A 23,490-nucleotide genomic window follows, 5' to 3' on the forward strand; every position below is an offset into this window, starting at 1 on the left:
TGTGTTCTAAAGATGTGTATATTTTCATAAACATAAATATAGCGGGGTAGCACGAAATAGATTAAATAGAAAGCCTTTCTATGGAATGGGTAAAAGTCAAACTATCGTTTCGAAAATTAATTGGATCAGTATTTAGTAACTGTAAATAATTTTTTTTAAAGTATTGAGAATGCAATTCTTCATTTGTTTCTGTATTATTAATAGAGATTGACATCTTCTGAACCAACTTATTTGGGCTTTTTATAGTATTTTTGATAAAACTCTCAGAAAAGTGTTCAGCTCTTTTTGAGCTACCTTTTGTTTTATAAAGTGAATCTAACGGCTCTTTAAACAAATTGTTTGCAATAATTAATTTTTTTGAATTTTTATCAAGTAAGTATTTACACAATTCATCTATCTCAAATATTTCGTTACTTTGCAAAACAGTTTTAGGATAATCCAAAAAATTATTTCTTCTTTTTTCGGCATGTTTATTTTTTTTTTGATTACAAAGTTTTGTCAAAGAATTCTTTTTACAGGCTAAACAAACTCTTTCCCTCAATGGTGTAATACCTTTATTTATTGGACCAAATTTATAATTACTAATTGAATTAATTTCCTTATTTGAATAGTTAAAATTTTTTTTTTTATCAATTGACTCTTTTGCATGCGAGCATCTTTCAGGCTGCTTATCAGAGTATTTAAATATAAATTTGTGGTTGCACTTTTCAGGATATAACGGCTTAATTTGAAGGCATTTATTAAAAAATTTGATCTTTTCGTGATCTCTTGTATACCTTTCAAATGTTGGCTTTTCAGGTTTCAAAAATTGAGGCAACCCAGGATTTCTATCCAATATTGGAAGAGACAATTTAGGAACGGATGAAGATCTCGAACTCAGAACATATCTTACAAATTCAATCAAATTATCGTTTTTGTCAATTTCTAATACAAATTTATGATTCATATTAATAATCTTATGAACTAATTGGATAAACTAATTATACACTAGATGTGCCCGAACGGCATTATATTAATGGTCCCAACCCTTTGGAAAACCACCATTTTTGCTATCAAAACGCTTTAAGCATTCAACAGCTTCACTTTGAATTCCCCCCGACGATCTTTTTAATAGGCCACTTTCTCTAAGGTATTCCAGTCTTTTATATGCATTAGTGTGTTTTGCCCCCATTAATACGCCATTTTCAACGCAGTACTTCAATGCAATAATACTATATGGATTTTCATTATAAAGAGATTCGTAAAATGCTCTTGTAGCATCACCATTCGGAGGCGTTATGTATTTTTGCCCGTCTCTAAATTGTTTCTTGATATCCCTGTTCACATCATCGTCTTCTGAATCATTTTCACTCTTTATAGGTTGCTTTCTTTTTGGTTTGCTTGAAGGCTTGGTAGTAGTTTTTGTTTTTTTTGTTGATTTCTTGGAAGTTTTTTTTGTATTTGTTACCGTTTTCCTTGGCTTTTGGGTTTTCTTCTGAACTCTGCTAGTTAAAGGTATATTGTCCGAAAAATCGGAGTCAGATCCTTCACTCTTAATATTGACACATAATTTGGAAGGTCTCTTAGAGATTCTTTTTGATAACGCGATATCACTATCTGAATCACTCATAATAAAATTCTAAAGAACATATGTGGAAAAAAACTCCTGCGCGGTAAATTGATCACTTCCTCAAAAATTTTTCAAGTGCCATTTTTGCTACCCCAGAAAGAGCAGGATTCAGCATAGCTTCTTCTTTTGTATATTCAGAAATATTATTTTCGTCATTATTCTGTATCGCAACTGTGGGTGTTTTAGCTTCATTGGAAATACTCAAATTTTTGCTGGGTAACCTACTATTTGCAGTTGAAGGCCTTGTTCTTTGAAGTCCGAACGGTAATTTTTGTTTGGTTTGTATCAAATTATTTAAAAGATTATCTCCCTTATTCATCTTAACCCTTTGTTCCAATTCCTTAAGTTTGGTAGTTTCATTATTCAAGTCTTGTCTGAGTAACCTTATTGTTTCTTGATTTTGTTTGATAATTTGATCCCTTGCCTCAATTAATTTCTCTAATCTAATAATAATTTCGTTCTTATCTATTAGAGTATTCTCTAATATATTAATTTCTTGTATAAGTGCATCGTACTCATATTTTAAATTTTTTTGTGTTGGTAAATTTGAACAGTTTTCCACTAAGTCTTTATTTTCTTCCATCCTGGATTTTTCTGGAGAAAACTCATTTTCAGTGAAAATATTACATTTAGATAAATACTCTTGAAACTCTAAGTCAATTTTTTCATTTTTTGATACAGGATTTGGTGGTGGTATTGGTGCATCATTTAATTCATTATTGAAAAAAAAAGACGATTTATCATATGAATTAATTTGAATTGGTGAATCGTAACCAAAATCTTGCAAATATTTTGAATTCTGATTGGTCTCTGTATTTGAATAGTCAGAAAGCACTGATTTAGCTTCTGGAATATAACCAACTTTAGAAATGTAATCAGCTTTTTCGTCTTCTAATGAAATAAAATCAACAAATGTTTGATGGAAAAGCATCATGTTTAGGACAAACTTGATTTCTTTACCATGGCTGAGTTTCATGGGGTTAATATAAAATGGGAATCTATATATTATTGTTATTAAGTCTGGAAATTCAAAATAATCACTAATATAGCGTGAAAGTTGTAGCATACAAAAGCTAGATCTAATTGGATTATTATATTCCTTCATTGCCACTTCTAGTACGTTCCATGGGCTTATTTGCCCCGAAAACCTTGTTTTAATACCTTCCCCAAGTGATACTAGAGATACAGAGCCTATTTGTTCATTTTTTCCAGACTCAATTTCATTAAAATCCTTAAATATTCTAAAAGTAAATATAAAATGGCAAATTTTTTTCCAGTCAGATGCTTTACGTTTAGCATTTATTATTGCTGCAAGTGAATTAACGCTTTCAACTTTAAAAATACTGGTAAATCCAAACTCTTCACTGATTGGAGATAGGTTTTCCATATCAAATGATTCATTTTTTTCGCTTAAGTCTTCAAACATATCAGTGAACTCTCCACTGTTTAGCATCCCATTCCAAGAGCAATGCAAACTAAATCTTTTATTTTCACTCTGATCTTGTATAGTTGTTAAAATACTTCTTGATAGCAACAAAAAGAGTCCTGGGCCAACTAGTGTATTGCTTTCATTGTACAAGCCTTCAAGTAATAATGGGCAATTATTACCAAACGAATATGAAGTTGAAATTACTAAGTTATTAGAATTATTCAGAAAACATTGCTCTGCTAGATCATTTGCGATCGATGACAATTCATCAAAATCATATGTAATGATTTGATCAAGTTCAAACTTTCTATAGTTGTGATTATCTAATGGGATATTCAGTGCGTTATTTTGTTTATCAATAATTTCAGTTTCACCGAAAAACCACCGATCTCCGGGTTTCAATCTCTGGGCAGAGCTATGATTAATTGAAGAGGAATCCTCACAAACAAAAAGCAACGATTTCATTTTTCATTATTTCTTCTATTTAACAATAAGTTTGGATTTTAAATTAATGAAAAAAATACATGCGCCAAATATTTACACAAAAACTTATGACTAGGGGGAGAACACAACCGTCGATTAAACACTAGAGAAACCTAATAAATAAGATTATCCTGGACCAACTTTTGGTATATCAAAATGCTCTGGTAGCATGGACAGCTTTTCATTGAACTTTGAAACTCTTTGACGGTGTGTTAAGGATGCACGTGATTCAATTTGCTTTTGGATCCTTTTTCTTTGTACTTCTTTATGTAATAATTCTGCTTTCGTATACCCTGTAGTTTCGCTTTCTCCAACAAAAGAATTAGATGCTATAGGTATAGCATCACTATTAAGGTCTGAAGGATGGGAGGAACATTCAGAATTGTTCTTTTTGCATTTATGATCACAAGTCAATTTAATTGTTTGGCCTACAACATTTTTTTTGGAATCGTTTATTCCGAGTTTCAAATTGGAATTCTTATGCTTGAGTAGCTTTATTGGCTTTTTTTTAACATTACTGTATGAAGAGTCAATTTCTTCTAGCTCACCTCTACTCATTCTCCAATTTAGTAAATTCAATTGGAATATCAGATGATAAAAAGTGATATAAAAAAATGCAGGTTACAATAAAAATACCAACACAATTACAACCAAAGAACACTTCATATTCCATTATGAAAAGTTGAATATATATGAATATATATTTATGTATATACAAATATTACATAAAATGTTAATAAAATTTTAACGAATAAGTACAAGGAATACAAATGCAGGCGCCAATCATTTCTTGTAAGTTAAATAAGTAAATCAAGTACGTTAATAACTAACATGAGGATCTAAGCTTCGTTTTTTGGTTCGCATTCAATATTTATTTTTTTATTAATGCCACTTGCACAAGAATTTAGTCTTTCATCTAGTTTTGTGCTCTAAAAAAATTAATTTAAAAAATAAAATGAATTCATACTACTTACATATTCACTAATTTGTTTCCGAATGAACTCCTCCACAGTCAATTCCATGTTTTCTCTTATTTCCTTTGTATTCATTTGAATTAATTAGTTTTTTTAGAAACAGCTTTAACTCGGTTTAGCTTTATGTGAAGCTACTACAAATAAGTGTAAAAGATTAAACAAGTAAACGTATGGCGGTATTCCACATCTTCTAATAAATAGTCTGTACGATTATTTATTGAAAGGTAAAAGAAACTTATGTAGATTATTATTTGTTCCAAATTATAACTTATTTGGATATAATATGGATAAGGGTGAACTCTATGGGTGTAGAAGTAAGGCAGTGATTAAACCTGAGTTTAAAAGTTTTATATACAAACCGAGCATTCAAAAGGTAAATGTAATAGGAGCTAACGCACATATTTGCAACTTTCATGGCTGGAAAGGAGGAAGAAATTCTCAAAAATGCCCAGAATGTGTAGAAATTGAGAAAAAAATAACGGAAAAGCTATCTCATACTAAGTTCAAAAATGTTGCTGGAATAGATTATATTGAAGGTACAAATACTATCGATGGAATGAGAATTTGGTTAAGGTGTAATATGGGCCATAAGCTCATATATGCTATGAAAGATATATCAAGAGGATGCAGGGTTTGCTCTTCTGAGAAATACCTGTCACCTAAATATAGAAATAATGCAATTAAATTGGACATAAAAAAAGAGGAAGAATATCGTAGAAAGCAAGGAGAACTAATTGCAGAAGCTAAACAGCTATTTGAAATGAAATCCTACAATAATAATGGACGTCAGAACATTGATTTAGAGGTCCGGGAGTGTATTGAAAACCATCCAAATATCTCTTATGAAACTGCATATGCATTGACTTATATTCTAAAGTTTGGATATGAACCATATAAACTATTTCAAATACCAAATAAAATAACATCAGAAAATAAAATATCAGTTCTAAAAAGAATTAATAGTTATTTCCGTACACAGGCAAGATTGATTCACCCAGACAAGATTGATCATCCAAGATCTGCAGATGCATTTCATATTCTTTCGAATGCATATAACCAAATTAAAAATCACCTAGAAAATAAGGTATAAACAATTTTTTTTTTTTTTTGAGTCTTATTTTATCACCCTTATTTGTGTGTTGTTAGTGTGCGTTTTAGTTAATCGATCCCTTATCTTTATGAAGGTATTTTTAAATATAACTAGAAAGAAATGAGTTTCACGAAGGCGAGTCATTATTTCATTGGAATAATGATTCTCCTTTTGATTTTCAATTCAGGTGCAACCTGCTGGAAAATAAAGAATATTTTCAAGCGAAAAAAGGAAAAAAGTAAACAGATCAGAGTATTGGAAGACCAGGCAAAGAAGCAATTTGACAGGCAAATACCTAATTGTGAAGATTATGGTTTACATGGATGTGACCCAACTACCCCAGACGCATGTTCAGAATGTTATAGTCGATGCGGAAGACATTGCGAAGATTTCTTGTGGCTTTCACTTGAAGCTGTGAATTTTAGGTTGTTGCCAAGAGCGGAGTCCCAGAAAGAATGTAAACTCCCAAGTGGAAAAAAAAGCACTAGAATTCTGTGTTATACCACTGCAGGAAGACGGCATATCGATCCAACTGAACAAATTATAGAAACAATGTCCATATCCAATCCTCAAGATATAGAAGGAAGTCCAACACAAGTCAACGAAGTCGAAAGTATGGCTCCCGATAATTTACCAGGTATTTATGCAGTTCCAATGACTCAAAAAATGCAAGAAGAAAGCGAATCATCACCATATGATGCATCCGCAGTAACATTTAGACCATCCGGTCAAAAGGGAACTTTAGTTTCATCTATAGAGTTGGAAATGAACGGCGGGAAACTCCCCAGTAATTTGGAAAGTGGGTCAAATACAAGAATTATTATTATATGTGGATTAATACTATTCGTTTCTGTTGGTGCATTGTTTATAGTTATTATATATAAAAAGCGTCAGAAACGCGTTGCAGACTACTAATTAATTGTATAGTTCTCATTACAAATATTTGTTTTACCGATTATTTTTATTTTAAGTGTTGATTCATTCCCAGTAGGGGATTGGAAATTTGTAAAAGCAGTTAATTCTAGTTCCAAATTCTCCTGAAAACCTTCGGATTCACGAATGAAAACCTCCAAATATTTCTTGTTCCTACCCCGCTTTTCACTTGCTAAAATGTTTGATTGTTGATCTTGTTGTTCTAATAATGGATCCCATTTAGGTTCAATATTAAGGCTTTTTGGTTCTATCCGGAAAATTGAATATATCTTTGAATTCTCAATAGATAGTTGTTCATTTTGGTCTTTTTCAGGTAGGAAATCAACTCTGACTTGCCTATCCATTAAATTTTCAATCTTAATTTTTATAACTCTTTCAAAAGAACGATTATCGGGCGAAGCATTCTTGATAGAAACTATTCTGAAGTTTGGCAGGAACAAGTTTGCACTCAAGTTAACTCTAAATGGCGGTTGAGAAAGTGGGTTCAACTGTGGTTTTATTACAAGGCGTTTACATGCTGTGCATCTCTTGGATATTTGTACACATAATTTTTTTTCAAAAGGATATAATATTGCCCCATTGTTTGAATTTGATCTTAATGATAGATAAACTGAATTTATAATTTCTGGATGATTTAGATATTGTCTATATGATAAATTATTTTTCTCCGGTGAATTTGGAAATGAATTTTTGATATTTGAAAGGCATTTCAATTTATCGTTATTTTGCCACAAGTTCTTTTCTTTTAGTAAACTTGTTAAAATTTGTTGCTTTTCTTCCAAAATTCTTAATGCAGGATTCAATTTTTCCTGCTCATCATCAAGGTTCTTTGATTTCGTCGTATCATTAATAATATATGGATCAAAATGTTTAGCCATTGAATTACTCATTTTTTCAAAAATTAGAGATAAATAATTCGACTCTTGCAGACTAAAACTGTTTTTGTATTTAACTGCACCCAACTTCTTGCTTCCATTGCTAGGTTCCTTATTAGTTGTCTCATTAACCTCACTCACTATATTCATTCCATAATCAGCATTTAATGAAAAATAGCAAAACCCGCAATTATAAGAAAATTGCACTATTCCTCCATTATTTTCGTTTGATTCAATTCCCAGATTTAATTTATTTGTAGAAATTGTTGCCATACATCTCGGGCAATCATGGCAATTAATGCATCTAAAATTTCTTGAAAACGCTTCACTTGAAGGAATGTTTTCTAGGCAGTTGGGGCAAAAATAAGTATCTATTTCGATCTTCACTTCTTCTTGAGATATCAACTTATTACATGATTCACAATAATAACAGTTAATTAGATCATGATGCTCACCATTTATAAAATAAAATACATTTGAATTGTGCATTTATTCTCCAACAAATAAATTCTACACAAATTTCTTTGAGGGGTTATGCTTTACGGGAAAGATAATACCGCAAAAATTAACGAATTTATTATACTCAATTTCAAATAAAATAATAAATTATTCTTTCTAAAAAGAATTTATCATTTTATACAATGTCACTTTACGATAGAGCGATAACTGTATTTTCTCCGGATGGCCATCTACTTCAAGTGGAATATGCAATGGAGGCAGTTCGAAAAGGGTATGGTGCCATTGGAGTACGTGGGGCAGAATGTGTAGTGCTCGCTGTAGAAAGAAAGGCTGTTGCAAAACTCCAGGATCCTAGGAGTGCAAGGAAATTGTTATTAGTTGATGACAATACTTGCCTTGCATTTGCTGGACTTCATGCTGACGCGAGAGTTCTCGTAAACAAGATAAGACTAGAATGCCAAAACTATAGGTTAAATATCGAAGACGCACCTCCAGTAGATTATATATCCAGGTTTGCTGCACAACAACAACAAAAATATACCCATAGAGGTGGTGTTAGACCTTTTGGAGTATCAACTCTGATTGCAGGTGTTCATAATGATGGCAGACCAGGCTTGTATCAAACAGACCCTTCTGGGATTGCGCTTGAATGGAAAGCACAAGCTGTGGGGCAGAATTCAAAGACTGTACAAGAATTTCTAGAAAAAAACTATAAAAACGATATGACAAGAGAAGAAACTATTAACTTAGCTATCAGTGCATTACTTGAAGTTGTTGAATCAGGTTCTAGAAATATGGAAATTGTAGTAGTTGATAAAAAAGGGTGCAGCTTCCTTTCTGATGATGAAACGGATATGCTTGTTTCAGCAATAGAATCAAAAATTGCTGCTGAAAATGAGAATAAAACTAGATAATAGGTTTAATTTAAATTGTAGTTGATACGGATTTTCATTAATTTTATCATTCATTGTATTTTAACTAAATTTTTTGTGGGGGGCGCACGATATTTGTGAGATTAACACATCGTTCGGTTTGAAAAGAACTAGTTATAAAATGGAAGTTGAGACTAATAATAATAATTCTTATTTATCTGTTGTAAGAAGATCATCAAGAAGAACATCTTTCCCTACCTTGCAAGGTCTATATGTATCACTTTTTGAAGGAGAAATAACAAGTGATGGTTTAGATTTATCAATATCCAACAAAAATACTGGCAAAGAATTCAACCCAAAACTATTGAAGATTACTTTTTTCTTAAGTATATTTATTTCAACTGTCCTCTGTTTGGACCATGGATTTGTTTCATGTAATCTTGAATACATAGAGAAGAGCTTTGGGGTAGGTTATGCGCAATCTAGTTTTATAGGATCAATGGTTTATATGGGTTTTTTAATTGGCTGCTTATTAACTGGATTATTCTTACCAGTATTGAAGTCTAAGGTGTTACTTATCGGCTCGCTAATATTTGTGGTTTTTAGCGGAATCTATTCATCAAAATCCTTAACTTTAACAGAAATATATGCATCTAGATTTTTTAGTGGTTTTTTCCAAGCATTTTCAATTGTTTATCTTCCTTTGTGGGTTGAGAAATTTTCTCCTCAATCTAGTACAACCACATGGCTTGCATATCAACAGTTATTTAGTATGGTTGGAGTATTTTTTGGGTATTTACTTGGGGGAATCCTCACTTGTTTTACTGCCGAGGATATTAATATTTATTACATGTCATCCAGTGAAAAACTTAGTTCTTTATTCATTTCCTGGCGAGGACCTTTTATTATTCAGTCTGCATTAATTATACCAATAATACTTATATTAATATTTATTCCAGGAGAAATTTTAGATGTTGGAGATCAGGAGCAACTTAGTGAAATTGAATATTCAAAAACTACAGGGCTTCTTGTTTCAGGTGTTGACCTAAGAAGGTCGACAAATAATAATTTATTACCTGACGAAAATAATTTAAACAAGAGAAACAGTAAACTAAGAAGATCTAGTGTACTCTTAATTCCATCCCAATCGAATAATCCTAATTCTTCAAAAAGCCTTGAAATTAGAGAAATATGTTCAAACCCCATATTTATGTTTTCAACTTTTGCAGTTTGTGGAGTTTACTGTTTCACAACATGTACATTATTTTGGTTAAATCAATATTTTGTAGAAGTTATTAAAGTAGACAGGATTACATCTGTATTCTCAGTTGCATGTATTTATCTTTCAGGCCCAACACTTGGAGTATATATTGGAGGTATTACAGGTGATTTAATTAATGATTATCATCCAAATGGGTTTGGATTTATACTAACTTTGTGCACAATATTCTCTTTTATTGGATTTATCACGTCAATGGTAGTAGCTCAAACTCATCCCTATATCAGCTTCTTTTGGGGGATGATCATTATATTATTTTTCCTTACAAGTACACTACCAATGTCGCTCATTGTTATAATGAAGAGCGTATCAAGCAAAACGAGACAGCTCGCATCAGCAATTGCACAATTTTCTTTTAATTTTGTAGGTTTCCTTTTATCCCCTGTAATTATTGGAATAATCATGGATATAATTGAATACTTCCCATTCGGTGCACTAAAAAGAAGGTATAATCCTATAGAAGTCGGAATAAAAATAATGCTATATATTTCTCTACCTACATTCTTTTTTTATTCACTAGCAACGTTATGCAGTTATTTCAATTGTCTAATATCACCGAAAATAACACAAAAAAAGATCATCATTGCGAACCAAATAGACATCCCAAAACAGCTTTTTATTAAGTAGTTTTTTGCCTTTCAACCATTTACATAACAATTTACCGCAATAATTATTGCGAATTAATTCAATATTAATTATAATGAATCCTTTTGAAAATGTGAAAAAAGTGCTCGGTGAAGAGCTATTCCTTAAGATACAGCTAACGAAAATAATTGTTGTTGGAGCTGGAGGGATCGGATGCGAACTTGTGAAAGATTTGATTCTCTGTGGTTTCTGTAATATTACAATCATAGATATGGATGGAATAGATATCAGTAATCTAAACAGACAGTTTTTTTTTCGTAGGAAACATGTAGGGATGTATAAGTCAACTGTTGTCGCATCAGAAGCAAAAAAATTATTTGATAAATGCCACTCTAATAACCGACCAAAATCAAATATTATAGGTATTGTTGGGAACATTATGGATTTTGGAACAGAATTTTTTAGTCAATTTGATATTGTTCTAAATGCACTTGATAATATTTCTGCGAGAAGTTACGTAAATAAAGTTTGTTTAGCTTCAAATATTGAGTTAATTGATTCAGGAAGTGCAGGCTATAATGGGCAGGTTCATCCAATAATTCCCAGGATCTCAAGATGCTATGAATGCTATCCTCCGCCAACTCAGAAATCATTTCCAGTTTGTACAATTAGATCGGTACCCGACAAACCTCAACACACGATTGCCTGGTCAAAATATCTTTTTGAGATTATTTTTGGAGTTAGACATGATGAAAAAGAAGACTCAGATAACATATTAAGCGATATATCAAAAAAAGTTCAAATAGATTTAGAGCATCTAAAAAAATTGGAAAAAAATGAAGCTGACAAATTTATTGAAAACTACATAGTAAATATGTTTGATTTCTTGTTTTATTCCGAAATAACTTCATTAGCAAATAATAAAGAGATTTATATCAACAGTAATAAGAAAATCCCTGTTCCAATAACCTGGAACAACATTCAAATAAAAAACTATAAGGATCAGGAACTTACTTCAGAAGATTCAGAGAACTCTGAACAAAAAGTTCTTTCCGTCAAAGAAAGTTCTGAATTATTTTTCAACAGTGTATATAAAATTATTAAAAACAGAATGAATGAAATTGGTAAATCTTCACTTTGCTTTGATAAGGATGACAAAGATGTCATGGATTTCATTTCGGCTGCTTCCAACTTAAGATCTTATAATTTCCATATCCCTCTTCAGTCCCGTTGGGCCTGCCAATCAATTGCAGGATCAATTATTCCTGCAGTTGCATCAACAAATGCGATTGTTTCGGGGACACAAGTTGTGCAACTTTTACTGATGTTGAAATCAAAATTATCAAGTTTAGCCAATTCTACAGTGGAAAATGCCGACGATTTGTCTTGTAGTAACTCTTTATCTGTGAATAAGTTTGTATGGATTAGGTCTGTACCAATGGGAAGATTTATGATTTGCCCAGAAAACCTTGAAAAATGCAACCCTAAATGCTTAATTTGTTCTCAAGTACTAATTAAAATAAAGATTGGAAGCTTTGATAAATGGAATTTAATGGAGTTTGTAAAGGGAATTATTTGTCAGCATTTAAAGCTTTCCGAACCCTCAATTGAGCTAAATGGAAAATGTATTTGGGATCCCGATTTGTTACAAGAAGATCACTTTCTTAATATTAGTTCTCAAAAATCTCTTTCATATTGGAAGTTCACTGATGGCTGTATAATTTCTATTACAGACTTTTCCTGTGTAAAATTCCAGTGTGATGCAGTAATTAGTCTTTGCAACCAAAACATTTTGGAATCAGAAAAAAACTCTCAAACTTATGAAAAAAACAAGGAGTCATTCATAATAACAATAGAATCTGCCAAAGTTTCTTCTTTCGAATGCTCTAATGACAATAAAGAACCAGAAAGTTCTGATGATGAGATATTGTCTGAACTTCAAGAAGATACAATTTATAGCTCTTTATTGAAGAGGGGAAATCCAAATATAAATGAAAGTGAACTTATTAGCTCTAAAAGAAGAAAATAATGAAGTTTATGACTCCTTTTCTATTTTTATATTAGTTATTACTAAATTTATTATCACAATAGTCGAGTCTAGGTGGGAAAATTGGTAAGAAATCAGGTATATACTTGGGTATTGAATCAACAAATTCGAATAATTCAGGGTCAAGACTTTTCTCATTTGAGCTATTTTTGTCACTTAACACATCCTTCCAGAGAGAATTACCATTTGTACAGATATCAGGTATTATTGTTTTTGAAAAGTTTGTTCCAAAATCATTCTTTTTCTTGATAATGCTTTCCAATTCACTATGCAAGAATACCTGCTCGTATCTTTTAATATCTAGGATCTTAATTGATTTCCTTATATCTACAATGTTTACTTGGGTTCTTCCTGCTGTGAGTGCTACACTTGATGAAATTTTTCCTAATAATTCAATGTAATTAATGTATGCTTCTGTAGCCGTTTCCAATACATTGGGGTCATCTAGCTCAACCTCAAATTTTTTCAGGAGCAATCTAATGCTATTGCTTATCGAACTAGTTATCTTTCTGTTTATATTATTTGTATTATTTTCTGAATTATCTGCACATTTCGACATTTTCATTAAAACAAAAAATAAACTTGGGAAAATAACCGCTTTATGAATTTCAAAAATTATTAAATTAATGGACAAATTAAATGATGGAAATAAGTCATGCCCCGAAAAAACTAAATGGAAAAGCAGTATAGATGAATCTGAAATAGCCTATAGAACTGTAGAGTTTGGCTCAGACCCTCACGTCTTCGACTCCAAAACCGTTAATATTTTTTTGACTAGCGTTATTTTGACTATTTTGGGGAAAACAACCAGTGATCTTGAAAAACAACAATTAATAGAAGAGGTCGTCGAATCTGATTATTCATATTTAAAGTTTTCTGCTGAATCAACTCCCAACTTGGAAAATGTGAATCAAATAAATAAAATTTTCTGTGTAACTTTTACTTCAAATTTATTTCCACTCATTTGCTTGAAATTGGATGGCCTTGCTATTACTTCACAGAATATCAAATTATTATGTAGAAGACCAGTTAAATACTCTCATCTGAATAGTGATGAGACTTTGAAAAGATTTATTATTCCAAGAATCAAACAATACAACAGTTCCAAAGAGAACGAAAAATGTATATTAAAAAATCTACCTACTGATATTGACGAAGATAAAATCAGGCAACAACTAGAAAATATTGGGAAACTGAAGTCTTTAACAATAATATATGATCCAATTACAGGAATTCCAAAAGGTGTTGGAAGCTTTGAATTTGAAGAAGGTTCTCTTTGTAAAAAGGCAATTTCTACGCTTCACGGAAAGCCAATCGAATCAACCAAAAATGGAATTTGGAATATCCATCTTGGAAGTGGCATCATATCCAAATCCAACTCAAATAGTAGTCAATTCAATTCATCTAACTTTTCTGTTAATTCGAGTGTAATCCAAAATAGTGAATATTTACATATTTCAGAAATCCCTACTAGTATGACTTATAATGTTTTTAGCAATTCAGTAGTTGGCTTAATGATGAAGTACTCGAAGCAAATTGGGGAGACACCTAGCCAAATAATTCAACTACTCAATATTTTCCTTCCTGAAGAACTAATAGATGATGAAATATACAATTCTACTTTGGACTCAATTAGATCTGAAGCAGAAATATATGGAACCATTCTTGAAATATTTTGTCCACGTCCTAAAGTTATTGAGGAATTTCATAATTGTAGTGGAGCTGGTAAGGTTTTTATATATTTCTCAGATATTACTGCTGCAAGACGTGCGCAATACCAATTTAATGGAAGAGTGTTCGACAATATTAAAACTGTTTCTGCTACGTTTTATCCACTTGAAAAGTATTTAAAACATGAATATAATATCATTTCTTATTATTACGAATGCCAAAAATTGTCTTAATTAAACTTTTTAAATTTTTGCGAGTATTTTTACAGATTACAAAAAAATTCTCATATTAGCTTATTTCTCTACCTTCTTTACCAGTTCATCAATATTGTTTAATGCGTTTATATTTTGAATTAAATTTAATGAATGGTGTGTGTTATGATTCTCGTTTGTATTATTTATATTACTAAAAACCCCAGAAGTAAAACCAAGGCCCCTGGTTGACACTGTTAGAGTTGAGGGGGAGATTTTTTGCCAAAATGAGACTACTATAACTATTGAAGGGAATAACTCTGTCAAAATAAATATTAATGAATCCCCAATAGGCGTTTTGTCGAATATTTTAAAATAAGCTGGGACTCCAATAATACTATAAATGCACTGAATTCCAGAAATAATCCCTCTTATAAATAAAAGTATTGGGCAGAATATTGTGAGAAATAAAACACGTTGTATAACATTGTATCTCAAAATAGTACCACTTGCAGCACGTCTAGTTAAATGTGAAATAACTTTTATTCCATAATATAGCATTGAAATTGAAATTGAGATGTATAAAATTGCAAGCAGAAACATTGAAAATCCAGCAAAGCTTAAAAGATTGCTGAAAAGTGAAACTGCCATTCCAATAATATAAAAACCATATATTATTGTATTTATTGCAATGAAAAACGAAATCATTTGAGGAGTACTAATTAAAATTGAAGTATAATAGATGTGAGCCCAAAAAAGTACAACTACTGAGTATGATGACAAATAAACTAGAGATGGTAGCGTTCTTAGCAAATCCAATGACCACTCTTCAATATTTGTTCCATTTTCCAGCAAAAATCTATATTCGCTAACAATTGGCCATGTAAGATCCAAAATAATAATTGAAATCGTTCTCGTTACATTGGCTAATAAACAAAGTAGAATAAAACATACTCTTGTACGATGAGATATAGATGACATACTTGTGAATCTCATTTCTGAATAGTATGTCGATTTCATCTTTAATGCTTGTTGTATTATTACTACATCAAGAATAATAAATAAAATTAAATCTATTGTATAGAATAATATCATTTAGATAAGATTTTTCGCCTATATATTCTGTACTAATTGTAATTTGCGAGTTTTTAGTTTTTTTCAGATATTTGTGTGCTAAAAATGTATTTTGCAATTGTTGCAAATGCAGTGGGTACCTTATATACGTCTCTGGCTACCGCAAAAAAAAAAAAAAATACTTCTAGAATAAAAGAAAGTTTCTAATACTAGTCAAGTTTAAATTATTTGCATGAGTGAGAATACATTATTTGCATGTGTATTTTGTAACTGAGCTATTAATTCATAAAGATTAAAGGTTAGCCATAGCGCAATTATTTGGCGCGTTGTCTCAATTTAATACAAGTAGGAGTAAATCTGATTTATAAATAATTGTTCAATAAACATGAACACTACAAACAATAATGGCATTATGAATAGTGACATAAACAGCTTAGTTTCATCTTATCTGGATTCCCAAATGTTACTTTACCTAGTAAGATGGTTCAAAGAAATGAAAATTTATGATTTGGAATCTCTTAAGTCAGCCGAAATAGATGTTTTAAAAACCACGCATTTTTATGATGATATGAAGGAATTATATCCCCAGATTTTAGCAGAAGAATTATCTAAAAAGGATTGCACTTTAACAAAGCTTGAATCATTGTCAAGATCCTTGAGTTCTCTAATAGCTGCACTTAAAAAATGGAAGGAAACTCATGATGAATCTAGCAGGAGTCTAAAAAAAAAATCTTTAATTGAACTACAACATTGGTATTTGGAGAGTGATAATGATTTATGTCCTAGTTCGTCAAATAGCTCAAATACGGATGCTGAAGATTTAAATAATGAATCCCAACTATTTCCTTCTAATCCAGTCCAAATGTTAATTCGTCTCTCACGTTTATTTTACTCTTCTGGAAAATATAGAGAGTCGCAAAACATACTAGATATAATTCTTAAAATTATTCCAGATTGCACTAATATTGAGGTTCCCTTGATAATGAGAGTGGAATGTTATTTTGGTTCCATTGCAAATGGAATTGTTTCTAATTTGTCAAAATATTCAGAACCTATTGAACCAGCAGCATATCTTAATTATTTCCAACTAATTGATGACACATTGTCGAGGGAATTTCACAAAATAAATCCGATCCAGATTTATTTATACAAAAGCTGGTTAGTGCATTGGTCCCTTTTCCCTCTATTTACACAATATTTCAGAGAATCATCTTTTTCTGCTAACAAATCTTTTTCTAATGTAAGTGGCCAAAGCATTGCAAATACTACGCAAAATAATTCAAACTCTAACAATAGCAATTCTATTGGTTCAAACATAAACGTTAATGCCAATGTTTGGGGTCCGTTTCTTGATTGGTTTGCTTCTGAAAAAAATTTTCAGGTTATTTCGACTGTCTGCCCTCATTTGATAAGGTACCTAGCCTGTTTTGGGATAGTAATGAGACGAAATAAAGACATTTTGGATAGCATTGTAAATATCATTACATTGAACAGAGATAAATATAAAGACCCTTTTACAGAACTCATCCTCAACCTACTTGTAAATTTTGATTTTGAAGCTTCTCAAAAGATACTTAATAATTTTAATTCTGTTACAGAGAATGACTTCTTTTTAAATCCAATACAAAAGTATATAGAAGAAAACGCAAGGCTTCTCATTTTTGAAATATATTGTAGAATTCATAAATCAATCGATCTTAATGTGATATCAAATGAATTATCTATGACCAGCATTGAGGCAGAACGCTGGATAGTTAATTTGATTAGGAATGTCCATCTCGATGGAAAACTAGATTATGAGCATAATAGAGTTGAAATGATTGATAGGAGTAATAATCCTTCTCAACTAGTTTCAGATAAAACAAGAAACATATTATTTAGAAGCAATTTGCTGATTCAAAACTTAAGTAATAACCCTTCGTTCAATTACAACAATTCTCAGAAAAATAAACAAAACTGGAGAGTACAACCTAACAAGCAATCTAATAGATCAGAAAAAAGAGAACAGATGTGATTGATTATAAAAATTTTATTTTATATAATCGAAAGTATCACTGTTTGTATAAATTTCTTTCTTTAGTAATTTTACTTGAGATAATTCGCTTCTTTTTTTTTTTTATAATTAGTCAAAATTACTGTATTCATTTGTTTCTCGACTCCCACGCGCGAGATCACCGCGTGAAATTGCTGACTTTTACCCTGTAAAAAATGCAAAGACCAACTGGTAATGAATATGGAATAGATGAGTTCATTAGATCGCCTGATGTTAGGTTAAGAGGGACAATAAAGAAGTATTTTGAGGATTTCCACGTTTATGAAATACAAAGAAATGGCGATGTTTGTAGCCTTTCAAAAATAAGAAATAAACACGACATAATTAACGAAATACAAGAAAGAAAGAAGATACTTTCTGGTGATAACATTTTAAACAATGATAATTCAATAATAAATTCTGAACTAATCTGTAATTTAGAAAACCTAGGAGTATCTCAATACTGTATTAACAATCTGATAACTTTTATTAGTATTTTAGGTGAAGTAAAAAAGCTTACAAGAAATAACTCATTAAGCAATAGATTGTTTAAATTGGATAGTAGAGGCAATCTAAAAAGTAGATTTGAATTAAATATTAAATTATTTAGTTCCAGCCCTAATAGCATTGCTGCAGAAAATAATTTATTACTAAATGATTTAAATGACTTAAAAAAGAAAGATTTTATAAACTCCCAAAAAGAAAAAAGAAAGAAATTTCATCAGTTAATAAAAAAATTTGTTCCATTTATCACATCTCAAACCATTGAAAATTCGAAAAATATTAATGTATTAAATGAAGTAGAATTATTTAAATACAAAGGTATTTCTATATCAAATGAGATATTTAATGAGATTTCGAGGTTCTTTAAAATTAATGAAATAGAATTAAACTCCCTTAATGATTTTAACCGTCCAGTGTTGAACCATAGTTGTAGCGAGAGGCACTTCGATACAATAATTTTGAGACCATCAAATGACTATATTTACTCATTACGTAATATTAAGCAAAACACTCAGACACAGATTGATGATTGCAAAACAAATCTAATAGAGGATGGAATTACAACGAATTTTGACCCAGCTTGTAAAAAACAAAGAATTGAGCAGACTGAATCAGAGTCAATTAATGAAACCAAAATGAATTTTACATTTGGGAGTAATGAAAGATGGGATCCAAATATTCCGGACTATATTCATTTCACAATTTACAAAGAAAATAGAGACACAGTAGATGCAGTAAATATGATTTCGAAATGTTTAAAAAGGAATCATAAATCTTTTGGAATAGCAGGTTTAAAAGACAGGAGAGGGATAACAGTGCAAAGAGCTTCCGCTTATAGAGTTCTAGAAAATCAGTTATTATATTCAACGGCTTCAAAAAGTTGGGATCGCAATGTTAGGATTTCGGACTTTAAATATGAAAATAAACAGATAAATATTGGTGACCTCAACGGTAATCTTTTTCATGTTGTAATCAGAGATTTAGAAATTTCAGATACACATTTAGGAACAGAATCTGGGAATGAGAAACTGACATTGAAAGTGGTAGAAAAATTAATTAGAGAAATAAAATCATTGGGCTTTATTAATTATTTTGGATTGCAAAGGTTTGGAACCAGCGAAATTCCTACTTATAAAATTGGGATTTCACTAATGAAGAGAGAATGGAAAAAAGCTTTTTATCTAATTCTTGGATTTGATGAAGAAAAAATGAGCAATTATTCAACAGAAAAAAGAGAACTTTACAAAAAAATAACTAATGAAGATTATGAAGAATATCAAAGAAAGCTAACAAATCATTGCTATTTAGAAAAATTAATATTGAATGGATTCATTAAAGAAAAAAAGAAGAGAATAGAAAGTAATACTAAAGATGAAATTAAAAAAGATATATATAAAGAAAGTATTAATTTAATACCAAAGAATTCTTACTCCCTTTACATACATTCTTTACAATCACTCTTTTTCAATATCATCGCAAGCGAAAGAATAAATAAATTTGGAAAGAACCCGGTTATTGGTGATATAGTTATGACTACGAATTCAGATAAATATTCTAACAAAAATGAAAATTCGGCATTTATTAATGAACAAAATGTATTAGTTTTACAAAACCAATCAGAGTTGGAAAAGTTCACAATCCAAGATGTAGTACTTACTTTGCCTGGAGACGATGTTATTTATCCTCCAATTATGAAGGAAAAATACGAGAAACTAGCAAAGGAATTGATTGGGATTAATATTAAAGAGAATTGTATGGGAATAGCAGGTGGTTATAGGAAAATTTTGGTAATTCCAGATTATATTAATTACGTAGCTCTTAATATTGTTGAAAGAAGAAACGACGATGTAAACAAATTTCCTGATTCTAAAGTTATTCTAAGCGACCTTGATGTTTTAACTAGCCATCCTGAATTAAAGAGAGACCTGGGAAAAGTTGAGCCTGTATTGTCGCCAAAAATACTTGAGTACAAATGTGACAATAAAAACGGAGATTCCCAAGTGAACACAATAGTATTTTCATGCAAACTACCAAAATCATCTTATGTAACAATGGCATTAAGAGAGTTTTTAGGAAATTCTCCTTCTGAAAAGCAATAAAAATGTTAATAACAATAAATTTATTATAAATCTATTTTTCTAAATGTTGTAAGAACAACAATTGCCCCTGCGGCACATAACAAAATTAATCCGCATGTTATGAACCAAAATAGTGCAGGCCCCACTTCCTCAAGTCCGTTTCTAAAATTCATTCCAAAACAATCTGCAAAAAAGCCACAAAACCCAACAATTGTCGCGATAATTGATAAGCCTAAGTCAGCTTTCATTATTGAATTTCTCAATGAAGAAAGTTCAAGTGTTAGCACTTCCAAAGCATCTTCTAAAGATTCACCTATTGACTCTATTTGCTGCAGCATCATCTCAACTTCTTGCGCATAGCACTCTAAAACATTTTCTACTTCCTCATGATATGGTGTGTTTTTTGGATACTCCCACGCTTCTGGTCTATTCCAATAAAATGAAATTTCAAGTCGTTGCATATCTTCTTCGTTACCAAGCATTTCAGTAATTGCTTTAAAAAGCCCTTGTGCAAGTTCTTCTATTGCATTTAATCTCCTTCTAAGTTCTGAAACTGCGTCTAAAAGCCTTCTTGTTTCTCGATTCCTTCCTGGAAAGCTATCAAGTATAAACAACACGGAGTCTCTTATTGGTCTCACTTGCCGGTTTATGATATTACATGATTCAACTAAAATAGTTTCCAAAACCAAATATTCAAATGGAGTGGAGCTTTCAATACCGGAAATATGTTCTAGTTTCCTTAATAAGGGAAACCCATCTTCAATTCCAGGAGGAATAAACTGGGAATTTCTAGAATATATTTGTTTATCAGACAAACCTTCAATTGGGGTATATTCAATTCCGGTTTTTGGAAAGCTGTTAATCTTAGTGGAGTCAAACTGTACTGCCATTGAGTTGTCAAAGTTAACCTCATTTATAACATCGTGCTTGCATTGATAATTATTTGGAGAATTTGGAACGTCAATTGAAGATGAATAGGGAACTGTAACTTCAAGTGATACATCGTTAAGTGAAAATGTATTCTTATTTGTACAATTATTTTGTTCTTTAAAAACTTCTTCTCTTTTCTCAGGTTTGTTATTGCTACTACTAGGATAATTATAATTAATTCCGCTGCTTGGATATTCAAGTGGGGATCTCGAATATCCTGATGCAATTAACAAAACTTTTTGATGCAAAATGATTACTCTAAAGTGTGGTACGTTAACTAAAATACAATTTCTTCTTACTTCAATTGAGGGTCTTTGGCTACTACCCATACTTACAACTTGTCTTAAATCACGAAGTTTTAAGGCACCCGGTACAGTATCCTGCAGTAAGCACTCTTTGTTGTATGAATGTACAAGCCTTAATAACTCACCAGTTTGCAAAAGCAAACATCTTTTATATCCTCTACCAATCTCAAAAGTAATGTATTTCCTGGTCTTAGCCTGGATTGCATCTAGAAATTCCCTGCTTCCACCTAACTTCTGGTTGTTATTATTTATTATTTTATGTCTTTTATTGCTGGTTATTATTTCTGTATTTCTCGTTATTTCATTTGGAAATAAAAGAGGACTGCCTTCACCCATTTCGTCATTTATCTTTCGAATACTAGATGTCCTTTCATTTCCATAAAATTGATCAACTACTCGATCCAAGAAGTCAACATTCTCTAATATTTCTTTTGAAGAATCCTCATTTTTTTGTGTTTCTGATTCATAAATTCTATCATCAAATATTTCCATACTTTCTTCGGTGACTATTGCATCTAAATCCTTGTTTACAAGGTATGTGGAAGGAGGTTGATGAATCTCCCTAAAACTATTGTTAACATTATTTTGCATTAATATTCAATCTTCAAAATGAATGTCAATCTAACTTAGGCGCCGTAAAAAAAGGTCAATATATTAAAGATATGCCCAATAAATGGACGAATCATTAAATAAATTATAAATAAATTTGATAATCTCGGATTTGCTGTTAAACCCGAATAGGATTTGTATATGGTCTAAAGTGTTGTTCCCATTACAAAGCTGCAATAATTTTTTTTCAATTTCTGAATGCTGTGGTGTAGATTTGATAAATATGATAGGAATTTCGTGGAGCCTAATTATTTTTTTAGATACAACTCCATTTGCAATAAATCTGTAAATGCTCTTAATTTTATGTTTTTTAAGCTCTTGGTAGTATTTTTTTGTGAATGATAATACGTTCCCTGCGTTTATACATTCGTTACATAACTTTCTATATAAGCCATGTTCATCTTCGTCACCAACATATCTATATCTGTTTTCTGAAGAAATCATATCAATGATATTAATTAAACCATATAGAACTAAGTGTTCCATACATAATATTACATCTTCTATAGGTAATGAACAATATTTTGATATTTCAAAGATAGTATTAACTCCATTAATATAAGGTAATATTTTAATTAGTGAAAAATCTATACCAATGTGTTTAATATCTGAGATCATTTTTTTTTCAGAAGGGAATGGAATATCTTCCGGATTTATTATTATATTGCACGAAGGCTTTCTAATTCTGAAATTTAAAATACTGGCATCTCCAAATTCAAAAAATACCTGGTGTTTTTGATTAAGTTGAGATCTAACATTTTCAATAACTTCCAAGATGTTCTTAGGAAATGATAAAATCTCATTATTGTTTTTCGTTATTTTTTTCAACAAATCAGGAAGGTTTTCAGCATATGTACAATAGTAATAAAGTATTCCACAATCTTCTTCCAATAATTTGAACGCCGAACCAAGAATCCGAGCGATATGCCTTGAATAAACTTCTTGATAAAAATTGTAAGATGTTTTTTTTACAATGATACATACCGTAAACTGAAAGCTGTTTCTTAAATACTGGCTACCTTCAATAAATATTGGGACTCCTATAGCTTTCCATTTATTACCGATCACAAATGAAATTGTTTTCCCGGCGAAGTGAATATCTGGTAGTAGATATTTTGTTATTATTGAACATAACTGAGGCTTTTCGGATCCAAAAATATCTGAAGGGCTGCTACAAAGCACAATTGGGCCAAGTTCTTCATCAAATTTACAGAAAATAATGGCCTCTATTTTTGGCCATAACAAAAAATCCTCACTCATAGCTTCTTAATAACATACCAGCAATAATAAAATTAGAAAAGTTTATTACAATTTTAATGAAAAAATGATAGTTGTGAAAAATACCTTTTATTCAAATATGGATGAAGGCATGCTGATTTTAAAATTTTGCAAATAAGATGGAGTAAATTAACAACCTAGAATATTAGGGAATTGTTTGGATAAATGTTACATGATTGTGAG

General features: G+C 30.9%; 16 protein-coding genes across 16 annotated transcripts; 8 read left to right on the plus strand and 8 right to left on the minus strand.

The window, feature by feature from the left end:
- Window positions 1–61: 61 nt before the first annotated feature.
- On the minus strand, window positions 62–946 carry cubi_00519 (uncharacterized protein; the record flags this gene model as incomplete). Its single annotated transcript, XM_029017533.1, has 1 exon — window positions 62–946. The coding sequence occupies one exon, from the start codon at window positions 944–946 to the stop codon at window positions 62–64; it is 885 nt and encodes a 294-aa protein (XP_028873331.1).
- A 66-nt stretch (window positions 947–1,012) lies between these two features.
- On the minus strand, window positions 1,013–3,503 carry cubi_00520 (uncharacterized protein; the record flags this gene model as incomplete). Its single annotated transcript, XM_029017534.1, has 2 exons — window positions 1,013–1,618; window positions 1,701–3,503. The coding sequence occupies 2 exons, from the start codon at window positions 3,501–3,503 to the stop codon at window positions 1,013–1,015; spliced, it is 2,409 nt and encodes an 802-aa protein (XP_028873332.1).
- Window positions 3,504–3,647: 144 nt separating this feature from the next.
- Window positions 3,648–4,079, minus strand: cubi_00521 (uncharacterized protein; the record flags this gene model as incomplete). The annotated part of the gene is made up of 1 exon (XM_029017535.1): window positions 3,648–4,079. One exon carries the CDS (start codon window positions 4,077–4,079, stop codon window positions 3,648–3,650), a length of 432 nt encoding a protein of 143 aa, XP_028873333.1.
- A 699-nt stretch (window positions 4,080–4,778) lies between these two features.
- Window positions 4,779–5,585, plus strand: cubi_00522 (uncharacterized protein; the record flags this gene model as incomplete). The annotated part of the gene is made up of 1 exon (XM_029017536.1): window positions 4,779–5,585. One exon carries the CDS (start codon window positions 4,779–4,781, stop codon window positions 5,583–5,585), a length of 807 nt encoding a protein of 268 aa, XP_028873334.1.
- A 120-nt stretch (window positions 5,586–5,705) lies between these two features.
- On the plus strand, window positions 5,706–6,500 carry cubi_00523 (uncharacterized protein; the record flags this gene model as incomplete). Its single annotated transcript, XM_029017537.1, has 1 exon — window positions 5,706–6,500. The coding sequence occupies one exon, from the start codon at window positions 5,706–5,708 to the stop codon at window positions 6,498–6,500; it is 795 nt and encodes a 264-aa protein (XP_028873335.1).
- Window positions 6,501–6,563: 63 nt separating this feature from the next.
- On the minus strand, window positions 6,564–7,882 carry cubi_00524 (dynamin-like protein; the record flags this gene model as incomplete). The annotated part of the gene is made up of 2 exons (XM_029017538.1): window positions 6,564–6,622; window positions 6,676–7,882. 2 exons carry the CDS (start codon window positions 7,880–7,882, stop codon window positions 6,564–6,566), a joined length of 1,266 nt encoding a protein of 421 aa, XP_028873336.1.
- A 152-nt stretch (window positions 7,883–8,034) lies between these two features.
- Window positions 8,035–8,766, plus strand: cubi_00525 (proteasome subunit Alpha type 7; the record flags this gene model as incomplete). The annotated part of the gene is made up of 1 exon (XM_029017539.1): window positions 8,035–8,766. The coding sequence occupies one exon, from the start codon at window positions 8,035–8,037 to the stop codon at window positions 8,764–8,766; it is 732 nt and encodes a 243-aa protein (XP_028873337.1).
- Window positions 8,767–8,905: 139 nt separating this feature from the next.
- Window positions 8,906–10,630, plus strand: cubi_00526 (transporter protein; the record flags this gene model as incomplete). Its single annotated transcript, XM_029017540.1, has 1 exon — window positions 8,906–10,630. One exon carries the CDS (start codon window positions 8,906–8,908, stop codon window positions 10,628–10,630), a length of 1,725 nt encoding a protein of 574 aa, XP_028873338.1.
- A 73-nt stretch (window positions 10,631–10,703) lies between these two features.
- Window positions 10,704–12,617, plus strand: cubi_00527 (SUMO-1 activating enzyme subunit 2; the record flags this gene model as incomplete). Its single annotated transcript, XM_029017541.1, has 1 exon — window positions 10,704–12,617. The coding sequence occupies one exon, from the start codon at window positions 10,704–10,706 to the stop codon at window positions 12,615–12,617; it is 1,914 nt and encodes a 637-aa protein (XP_028873339.1).
- Window positions 12,618–12,648: 31 nt separating this feature from the next.
- On the minus strand, window positions 12,649–13,194 carry cubi_00528 (uncharacterized protein; the record flags this gene model as incomplete). The annotated part of the gene is made up of 1 exon (XM_029017542.1): window positions 12,649–13,194. The coding sequence occupies one exon, from the start codon at window positions 13,192–13,194 to the stop codon at window positions 12,649–12,651; it is 546 nt and encodes a 181-aa protein (XP_028873340.1).
- A 67-nt stretch (window positions 13,195–13,261) lies between these two features.
- cubi_00529 (U2 SNRNP auxiliary factor) lies at window positions 13,262–14,539 on the plus strand (the record flags this gene model as incomplete). The annotated part of the gene is made up of 1 exon (XM_029017543.1): window positions 13,262–14,539. The coding sequence occupies one exon, from the start codon at window positions 13,262–13,264 to the stop codon at window positions 14,537–14,539; it is 1,278 nt and encodes a 425-aa protein (XP_028873341.1).
- Window positions 14,540–14,599: 60 nt separating this feature from the next.
- cubi_00530 (uncharacterized protein) lies at window positions 14,600–15,517 on the minus strand (the record flags this gene model as incomplete). Its single annotated transcript, XM_029017544.1, has 1 exon — window positions 14,600–15,517. The coding sequence occupies one exon, from the start codon at window positions 15,515–15,517 to the stop codon at window positions 14,600–14,602; it is 918 nt and encodes a 305-aa protein (XP_028873342.1).
- Window positions 15,518–15,956: 439 nt separating this feature from the next.
- On the plus strand, window positions 15,957–17,585 carry cubi_00531 (translation initiation factor; the record flags this gene model as incomplete). Its single annotated transcript, XM_029017545.1, has 1 exon — window positions 15,957–17,585. The coding sequence occupies one exon, from the start codon at window positions 15,957–15,959 to the stop codon at window positions 17,583–17,585; it is 1,629 nt and encodes a 542-aa protein (XP_028873343.1).
- Window positions 17,586–17,779: 194 nt separating this feature from the next.
- Window positions 17,780–20,206, plus strand: cubi_00532 (uncharacterized protein; the record flags this gene model as incomplete). Its single annotated transcript, XM_029017546.1, has 1 exon — window positions 17,780–20,206. The coding sequence occupies one exon, from the start codon at window positions 17,780–17,782 to the stop codon at window positions 20,204–20,206; it is 2,427 nt and encodes an 808-aa protein (XP_028873344.1).
- Window positions 20,207–20,229: 23 nt separating this feature from the next.
- cubi_00533 (uncharacterized protein) lies at window positions 20,230–22,011 on the minus strand (the record flags this gene model as incomplete). The annotated part of the gene is made up of 1 exon (XM_029017547.1): window positions 20,230–22,011. The coding sequence occupies one exon, from the start codon at window positions 22,009–22,011 to the stop codon at window positions 20,230–20,232; it is 1,782 nt and encodes a 593-aa protein (XP_028873345.1).
- Window positions 22,012–22,074: 63 nt separating this feature from the next.
- Window positions 22,075–23,289, minus strand: cubi_00534 (uncharacterized protein; the record flags this gene model as incomplete). Its single annotated transcript, XM_029017548.1, has 1 exon — window positions 22,075–23,289. One exon carries the CDS (start codon window positions 23,287–23,289, stop codon window positions 22,075–22,077), a length of 1,215 nt encoding a protein of 404 aa, XP_028873346.1.
- Window positions 23,290–23,490: the final 201 nt, after the last annotated feature.

Source organism: Cryptosporidium ubiquitum, assembly GCF_001865345.1.
Source record: "Cryptosporidium ubiquitum isolate 39726 chromosome Unknown contig_7, whole genome shotgun sequence".
Taxonomy (NCBI): Eukaryota; Apicomplexa; class Conoidasida; order Eucoccidiorida; family Cryptosporidiidae; genus Cryptosporidium; species Cryptosporidium ubiquitum.